At 39.2% G+C, this 9,873-nt stretch overlaps 1 protein-coding gene across 3 annotated transcripts in view; it reads left to right on the top strand.

The window, feature by feature from the left end:
• The first annotated feature begins 6,987 nt into the window (after positions 1-6,987).
• The window catches only part of LOC147726026 (C-type lectin domain family 4 member F-like), a 152,856-nt gene continuing 149,970 nt past the window's right edge, over positions 6,988-9,873 (top strand). The window contains exon 1 of one of the 3 annotated variants that reach the window (XM_086962858.1): positions 6,988-7,123. Coding sequence is in view for 1 of the 3 variants with exons in the window: in XM_086962856.1 (XP_086818982.1) it covers positions 7,107-7,158 (52 nt within the window). In the remaining 2 variants the exon portion in view is untranslated. Of the gene's footprint in view, positions 7,159-9,873 lie in introns of all 3 variants that reach the window. The other 2 variants (XM_086962857.1, XM_086962856.1) reach the window with 2 other exon arrangements.

Below are 9,873 nucleotides of genomic sequence, written 5' to 3'. Positions count from 1 at the left end.
AAATAATAACAATGTAGGAGAAACAAAGAAATGTAGATGTGCGTGCTGCTATGAAACAAATTCTTCAAATTCAATGGCGAAAGTAGTTCCAGCCATAAAAGTGGATGAGACCCAGATGAGAATGAGTAATTAGGTCTTACTCCCCCCAAAAAAGGAAATACGATGCTCAGCCAATAGAAACAAAGGAGAACTAAAGTGACAGGTCCACGGACAAATGAGAACTGAATAAGAAGTGAGGGCAGGAGGTAAGACTTTTTTGAGATATATTATGTGCTACAGATTTCACAAGCACAGCACAAGTACTATGCAGGCGAAACCTGAAAATGAGCCCCAACAAGTATTATGCTTCATTTGCACGCTGACCTGCATCATAATGTATGTATATATTAGATTAACACGTGCAAAGAGCTGCTTTTAGTGAGAGAGACCTTGTGGTTTACAATATGAGAACAATGTTCAGTGCCTGATACATTCTTTCTACTGTGCCAGGTATTATATAATTGAACTGTTTGCCAGAAGAAACAGGCCCCTAGAACTGAAGATATCTTAATACAATTCCAATTCTGGTGTTATTTTCTGAAATAAGAAAATATATATATGTCAGTGTGCAGCTCTCCACTGAGAACCATCCACAAGAAGGAAAGTCATTGAAATAGAGGCACCTATCACGACTTTGGCAGTCCATGGGACTCCTGAACCTGTGGAGGTAGTCCAACTACCGCCACACTGCGGGACCGCCTGAAGTATGTGGCAATCGGACCACCACTGAACCGCGGCGACTGCTGCGAATCAAGAATCCCGCGGTCGTCTCACAGCAGTCTGAGGACAATTATGCTGGCAGTGCCAAACCAGCACTGCAGAGTATATTTTGAGTTGCCTCACTGCCACCCTTTTCATGGCCCTTTTTCATGGGGGCACATGTTGTGCCAACCTGTAAAAATACACCCTATGTTCCTGCGCGCTGTGGTATGTATGCCACACCGCGCAGGAAGGTGCAGACAGTGCTCTGAAAGTAGCAGTCTGCTTGTTAGGCTCTTTTATGAGCCTAACACACAGCTGCAGGACTGCCCGCCACACCAGGAAAAAACTCCTAATCTGGTGGGCGGTGGCACCATGGGTTTTGCAGTCCCATCGGGACTCCCAAACTCGTAATAAGGCCCTTATTGTAGATCGAAACACTCATATACATAAAGGAACAGATATAGTCATTCTTATTCCTTCCTTCAAGAGTCTCCTCAAGATTCCACATCAACGTCAGAATCTAGAACATTTAGAGGAACATGCTCCGAGGAACCCCACCACAATAAATATAAATTAAAGCAAGAAATATACATTTAATAAATTACTATAACTATTTACAAAACACAACAAATCGTCTCCCTTAAGAAAAAAAGAAATGGAATCTAATTAGAAAGATACATAACAACAATAAAAATATCAGCTAAGTTACTGACCTTAACTTACCAAAACATGACTTGAATTGTCAATAATTTAAAAATTCAGCTCATTGCCTCTCCTTCTGTGACATCCTTCAAACAATTCTCAGTCCCCTTTTAATATGGCAGTTCTTCTTAAAATCATACCTTTTCATCACTAAATTGGACTGCATTGCATACAACTTTGAACACTTTTAATGGTTCTGAATATTGACATTCTCCTTTTTTCACCCTCAATTGTTTCTTCATTTTCACCCACATTCCTTCACATATTTCAATATTTTGTAGCCTCACTCATGTGAACAAACATTTATTTGCGCTTCTGATGTTTAATAATAATGTTCTTCCCGACCTCTTCTACTTGGACAGTGGTTACAGATGCTTGCAGCAACCATACAGAATTGCACTTCATCCTTGCCCGATTCCCTCTCATCACCTCAAACGGTGAAACTTTCAAAGCTTCATGTAATGTTGCTCCATACATCCACACCCTTTTAAGCATTGGTATTTCTCAATTCTCTCCATTCTTGATCACAAGTTGTATGGCCTTTTTCAGCACCCGTTTGAATACCTTGATCATACCATTCCTGCTAGGATTATACAAAGAGGAGGTTCTATATTTTATTCCTACCTTTTCAAAATAATCCTTTGCCAACTTGGAAAAAAATTGCACTCCATTGTCATTAACAATTTGCACAGGCAATTCTTCATCTATCAATACTTTATCAAAACGCCTACAGAGTCTACTGTTTCCACCACCTTCATCACACGCCAATTTAAGAATATGCCTGAGACTGCAATCATATATGTAGCTGGAGTGAAAATTGACCACATTATGTCAATAGTAACAGTGTGCCAAAGGTTTCTTGGAGATTATTGGCTCATATTAGGTCGTAAGGCTCTCAAAGATTTATCTAAATTGGCGCACTGCACCCAATTGCTCACCATCCCTTCTACGCAAATATCCATGCCTGGCCACCAATACAATTTTCACTCTTTTTTTGGTTTAACAATACCAGCATTACCCTCATGGCTGAAGTTCACAATTCTCAATGTACAAGGTAGAACAATATTGCCACCTCTATATACAAATCCATGAACCACTGATAGTTTGTTCCTAATCACCCAAACATTTTCTAATTCCTTTAAAATCTGTAATTTCTTTGGCAAACCGTGTTCTACACATCCTAAAATTTGCTGTTGTACAGTAGCTTTTACATATTCCATTTTCTATCTTCAATCTAGCTCTTCCTTGATTATGAATTAGAGCAATCTGAAAATCATCCCAATCATTTTCATATTCCTTTTCAGCAGGCATACATGATAGGAAATCTGCAAGAACTCTCTATTTACCCGGTACATACTCCACATTATATATAAAATCCTGTAATCTCATCAACATCCTTGCAATTCTTGCAGATGCACCTAACAATCCTTCCATGGTCCATAGTCATTTTAAAGGTGTTTGGTAACTGAGCACCCTGCATTATTTACTCCACAAAAATGATCTAAAACGCCCAAGAGCACAGTCTATTTTTCAACTACTGAAAATGTTTCTTCCACTGGTGATAATGCAAGTGATGCATATGTGTTTCTTTGCCCTTTGAATCCACTTGAGAAAGAACTTCCCTCCAGTCCTTTATAGCTCGCCTCCACAGTAACAATATTTTGTTATTCAGGGATAAAACATTTTAAGACGTGGGGCACTCACAATTGCCTCCGTTAAATAACCAAATAATTTTTTGCACACTTCTGACCACTTAAATTGTACCTTATTTTTTAAGAGTTGCTTTTTATTATACACTCTAAGGGAGAAACCCTTTACAAATATTGCATAAAATTCCACAAGCCCAAGAAATGATCTCACTTCATCTTGGTCACTGGGTGTGGAGCATTACAGATAGCCTCTACTATTTTAGGTTTAGTATTTGGGAAACTGCATTTACAATGCAGTCTGAACCATGATGTACCTTTACAATGTAGTCTTACTCATGCATCAGTCTTTACCACACTCGTTTTTATGACTACTATGGGCCTGACAACTAGTTTGATGGTCGATTGAACCGCCAAGCCCATGGTGGAGGTGCGGTGGCAGTCGGGGACTGCTGCAACAGCACATTGGGACCGCCACAACAGCCAGGGATCTGCGAACCATAGCAGTGGTGTGGTGTTCTTGGGAATCAATATGCAGGCTGGTGCCACTGCGGCAGCATCATGCATATTAGGAGTTTCACCACTCAAGCTTTTTCCAGGAAAGGCTGGAGATGGGGAAACAAAGAGTGCCCTACAGGTCCTCCTGTGCATAGGGATGCATGCAAGAGGACACGTGATCTGTCCCCCTGTCTGAATGCACCCCCTTTTGTGCACAACATAGACTGCACAGTCCATGCCATGCAGGAATGGCCATAGGCGCTCTCATTGTGGTGCTTTTTCAATAGGCAACTCAACGAGACTGCTGTGCCAGCTGCCTGCCAGACAACAAGAAAAGTTGTATTCTGGCAAGCGGGCGGCGGTCGACTTTTCGCAATGTCGTAATGAGGCCCTATGTTCTCAACACTAGTGTCACTACCACGCATTATTTTAAAACTATTTTTGGAGTTAGATATTTAGCACGCATGTTTAATTACTATGTATTTTTTTTCCATTAGTGTTATTACTACTTATGTGTTAGTGTCATAACCAATCATTTTTTACTACTGGTGTTAGTACTTATGTATTTTATCACTACTGTTATTACCACAAATATGTAAGTATATGGGTAAGCATATAAGTATTATTTTTAATGCTTTTGTATTAATGTGTATTTATTGGGATTGTTTTATATTTATGATAATTTTAATTAGTAAAATATTGTAGGCATCGAATATAAGAGATATAAGGATATTGGGTGGGGAAGTGTAGTAATACTCAGTTAATAATTTTAATACATTAGATTTAATGTTTATACATTTTAGTTGCTTTAAATCAATGAACGTTTAAAATGGTAAAAAATTTAATAAAGATGCTGAATTAGTATTTATGGACAGGATGCTACAGATATAGGGGAATTGGGTGAGCACGTGTATTGATACCCAGGAACAATTTTAATTCCTTAGTATCAATATTTATGAATTTTTGCTGTTTTACCTTTAATGATAATTCTATTTTATAAAATATTTAATAATATTTTAAAATGTGTATTTAGGGATGGGATTTAAGGGAAATATGGTTATTTTGTGGAGAACAGTAGTACTGATATTTATTAATTATTATAAATTATTTTAAGTTGAAAAATATTTATTAAAACTGTAAAATAATTTTTAAGGATAGATGAAATGGATATCGGTGTTTAGGTGGGGGAGTGTATTAATTTTAAGACTTTAGTATTAATATCTAAGATTTAAAATTTAGCAAACATAATATTATTATTAACATTTTAAATGTTACATTGCTATTTAGGAATGCCATCTAAGGGATATGGGGTATTTTTAGGGACATTTATTAATACTTAGGTATTAATTGTAGTAGTTGAATATTAATAATTAAATGGAATGTAAGTAAAAAAGTTGATGTAAATTAAAAAAATATATTATATACAAATATATATTATTGAATTTCGAAGACTTTATATGTTAATTTACAAACATTTATTTCTCAAAATTACATTTGAACACATTATTTGAATTTTTTTAATGTAATACAAAGGTTTAATATTTATATTACTTATTAAAAATGATACAAACATAACTACATGTATAAAAATAGTAAATAATACATCTTATTTTAGAAAAATATGACATCTATTATGATATGTAACATATTTATTCCACATTTTATATGTTATTTTTCTATGGTTTATCATTAATTAATTAAGGCAAATGTTGACCATTTTCTTCATCTGACTCTTCAGTTTGATGCTCGTGGTTGTACATATGTTGCTACAGTTGGTGGAGAGTCGCAGTCCAGATCGGAAGTAAGAAAGATTAGTGGTCAGGTAAGGACAATTTAGTTTACATTACTAAGTATACAGGTGGCTACGTTTACTGGAAGGTACCTGGGGAAGTTAGTGAGATAGTAATATCCTGTGGTTTTTCATATGTTTGTATCCTATTTGCCCCTTTACACGCAGCTCTTTGCGTGAAAGTGACATTCCATGGGTAATGCTGTGGGTGTTCCCACGCAACACCCATGGAACCTGACACATTTCCAGATTTACAAGAAATCGTAAATCTGGAAATGCGTCAGTATGCTATGCCTCCCGCATAGGGAGGGGCAACAAGGAGAAATGTTTTAATTTCTCCTCGTTTTTTTCCTCTTTCAATGCGTGCTGCATTCTACAGCACGCATTCAAAGAGGACAATGCCTGTAGTGATTGTTTTCGTGCAGGAAGAGGCCCCTTCCTGCACAAAACATACTCCCCATGATGCAGGCATCCTTGAATATGGTGCAAAGGTGCCTGCGCCGGCTCATTGGAGCTGTTTGTACACCAGCGCAGGGGCGAGGACAGGAATGCGGCATATCCTTGTAAATATGTTGCATTCCTGTGCTCTGAAAGTGCAGCAGTGTGGCACAGCCAAAGGGCTTGCGGTGCCGCGCTGGTGCACTTTCTTGTAAATCTGCACCTATTTTCTTTAATGAGTTTCTGCTACCGCAGGCACGACATGCTTTCTTGCAACCTTCAGCATGCCATACGCACTTTCACTTTCCAAGCAATGTGAATGCTTCTTTGAAATGAAATAGGTCTTGCATTTACAAGAGTTTCAGCTATCTGCATTGCAAATGACAAGGCCTTTTATTTATGTGTTATTTATCAAAACAGAGACATAAAAGTCGTTGAAATTTACAATGCCAATAGCTAAAACTCGCAAATGTGAGTCCTATTGATTTGCAAATACTTGTTTTTATACTGTTTGTATATCTCTCGGAACGCCATGACTTCAGGATGAAGATGGATGTAGTGAATACAGTACTACAGTATTTTTTTTATATTACAATTTGAAAACCGTGCTATTTTTTAAGGTGATGTTTTTATTAACAGCGATTTCGAGATGGGTGGTCCTTACTAATGACTTTTTCAGAAAATCAAAAATAAATACAGAAACAAATAAGCTCACACTATTACAATTTCTGCAATACTCCAACACCTGATGCTCAGCTGAAGTTAAAATTCTGATAAGACTGCCCTGATGAACAATTCTGGCCAATATTTTGTATCCGTTGTGTAATTTTGCAAGATTCATGCTTTACAGGGTTCTTGGAAGATTTGTGGTAATTTGTTTTATGTGTGTGTTGATGAAGCACTTGTTTCTAGGCAGTAGAGCCAGATGCCAGGTCCTAGTTTTTGTGGGTTCAGACTTGTCACGCTAGTTATCAGTCATTCGAAGCCTGTCGCCGTTACGTCACCATGGCCTGCCAGGGTTGCACCATCTTGCGCTGTTGCACAAGTGGACACTAAAGTACAGCTATTTTCAGCAGTTCCTCGGAGGGGTTATGACATTTTTCCGTCCCGTAAGGAGAAGTGGGAAGAAGAGTCGAAAGTTGTCATGTCCGTTACGACAACATCCGGTTTCCTACAGTCCTGGTTCTCTAACACGAAGGAGCAGCTGCCAGTGCGAATGCTCCTCTGCCCTTGCACACGGTGGTAAGGAGTGGATCAGTCACAAGAAGTCTGAACTTCCAGAGGAAGGAAGAATGAGAAATAAGCCGATGTACGTCAACCAACGCTCAGGTTTGGACTCACCAGGTGAGGGAATGGCAAGGGAGTTAGTTACATTTCAGTTTGTGAGGTGAATTGGATGAAGGAGTAGATTCATCCATATCTAAATGATTTTTAAAAAGTCACTTTCAGAAGAATTCATGTGAGTGGCAATAGTGTATGATCTGCCTGTGTATTATCGAAACAAAATAAGATTTTTTTAAATTATGCTTTCTACCAACCATTGCTCTACCTTGCACTGGCGCACTATTTGCTGCCATGCGCTGACACAGACACCCTTGCACTATGGTGCAAGGGTGCCTGGGTTGAGGAGAATGGTTGTTACGTGCAGGAAGGTGTCCTTTCCTGCACCTAAACAATCTGAAATGGCGCTTTGAACCTTCTCTGTGTGCAGCACAAATGGAAGTTGGAACACTTAATTTTTGTAATGAATGTTATTGTGTAGGAAGTGACACCTTTCTGCACATAAACAATCACAAGTGGTGAGTTCCTCTTTCTATGTGTTCGGCAGAATGCAGCACGCAGAGAAAGAGGAAACAAGCAAGGAGAAATTACAGCATTTCTCCTTGTTGTGCCACCCCTGAGGAGGCGTAGCATGCTGATTCATTTCCAGGTTTAAGATTTCTTGTGAATCTGGAAATGTGGCAGAAGCCATGAGTGTTGCGTGCGAGCATCCAGATCACCACCCATGGCACGCCCCTTTCACGCAAAGTGTTGTGTGTAAATATGGGGAAGCAGGTTGCACCTCAGATGCATCACAAAACCCCCCAATATGTTTTGCCTTGTTATTACTTCTGAAAAGTGCATAGAAGCATATATAAGTTGAGCTTGGCGCTTGCCAATTAAAGGCTTGGGCACGAGAGTCAACCTCATGAGAAGTTAAGAGCAAGACCAAATGACTGTTTTTAGTCCAAAAATGTAAAAAAATTCAAATACATGCATTGAGTCACACAGTCATAGTGTACAGCAACTTACCCAAAATGAGAAGAGCCCACCTCTCCTAAGAGTGCCCTGTCCTTCAATAAGTATTTTTCTTTAAATGCAGGGCTGGACTGGCCATAGCGGGCTCCCGGCAATCCCCCGGTGCACCGCATGGGTAGGGGCCGGTTTTGGGCCCCCAGGGGCCGTTTTTGTTACAGGGCCGTTTCTGCAAAATCAGGCGTGTACCAAAATCGGCCGAAAACCGGCCCAGCAAAAAGCTCGGCAGCACCTCCAACCCTCCCCCCTCGCCCCCGAGTGGGGAAGGGAGGGCCGGCTGAAAACTTTGCCAGGGCCGGTTGTGGTTCCCAGTCCAGCCCTGTTTAAATGAACATGTTTGCCTGCTGGATCTGCTAGCTCCAAAGACTCAAATTAGACTTGTGCCAAGAACAGCCAACAAGGGCACTCTGGTATCCATTAAGAGGTCTTCATACCTGTACAGATATCAGCAGATATATCTGCCCATTTATCCTATAGGCATTTTGCCAGGGCATCAGGAATAAATGAGGTGCCATGATTCATTCATTGCAAGACGGTTTTAAGGCCAAGGCTGCTGCATCTGTCACTCTCTCCAGTTGCACGTGGATTATGGCATTGAGCGCTGCTGAGCAGACAAAGAGAGGAGTGAGAAAAGAAAGAGAGGAGTGAGGAAATCGTGAATGGAAAGTGGAGAGACAAAAGGAGAGGACAGATATAGAGAAACAAAAGATAGGAGAGGGAAAAGGAGAGCGAGATAAAAGAGAGAGAGGAGAGAGGAAAGAAAGAGGAGAGTGAGAAAAGAAATAGTTGAGAGAAAAGAAGGGAAAAGAATGGAAAGAGTAAAGAAAGGAGAGGAAAGAGAAAATAAAGCAGAGGAAGCTAAGAAAAGATATAGGAGCGAGAAAAGTAAGAGAAGAGACAGAAAAAAAGAAACGAGAGGAGTGAAAAGAGAAAGAGGAGAAACAAAGAGAAAAGATAGAAAATGTAGAAAGGAGAGAAAAGAAAGAGGATAGAGAAAAGAAAGCAAAGAGAGAGAAAAGAAAGTGGAGCGAGAAAAGAGGAAATGGAAACGAAAGAGGCATGAGAAAAGAGAAAAAAGAAAGAGGGGAGAAAGAAAAGAAAGAAGATATCTATTCTTCTTTCTGCACTCTCCGCTGCACAGACATTCTAACACAAGAGGTAACACAAGTACCACACAAACTCCTCCCACTAATTCAACAAAAAAACCAAATCAGTACACTCATCTTCTTCCTTCAGCACATCACAGCACTCCTCTTTGCTTCAACACCATGACACTGATTAAAGCACATTCATACCCACGATTACATATACTCTGCCACTCTTGCTGCCCTGGGTGTTTGTTCATCTGTACCCTACAAATAGAATAGTGACACTGACATATTCTTTCTCCCCTCTTTGCAATAAACTCAATAATACCTTTGTTTATTAATATTAAGCATTGTACTGTAGCTGTGGAGTGTCATGCTATACAGCCAACTTTAGAATGAACTATTTTAGATATATTGAATTACACTAATGTTCAACAATGCCAGAACATGATATGAATTTGAAAGAGGTGATGCAATGATTTAATTGTCACGCTCTATACTACTGTGATATGATGGAAATGGCCCATTCAGGGCACAATTATGTACTGAATACTTTTTAAGCCTAAACTATTTTTTTTCGTGCATAAATTAAATAATGTTTGAGGAATAGAATCAGGTATGAAATGGAAGAGAACTTCAATTATCCATTGAGGGTGCAATTTGATTCATTGGGTAT

This window comes from Lissotriton vulgaris, chromosome 3_1, assembly GCF_964263255.1.
Source record: "Lissotriton vulgaris chromosome 3_1, aLisVul1.2, whole genome shotgun sequence".
Classification (NCBI taxonomy): domain Eukaryota; kingdom Metazoa; phylum Chordata; class Amphibia; order Caudata; family Salamandridae; genus Lissotriton; species Lissotriton vulgaris.
Note: the sequence above shows the minus strand (reverse complement) of the source record. Positions and strands in the feature narration are given on the sequence as shown.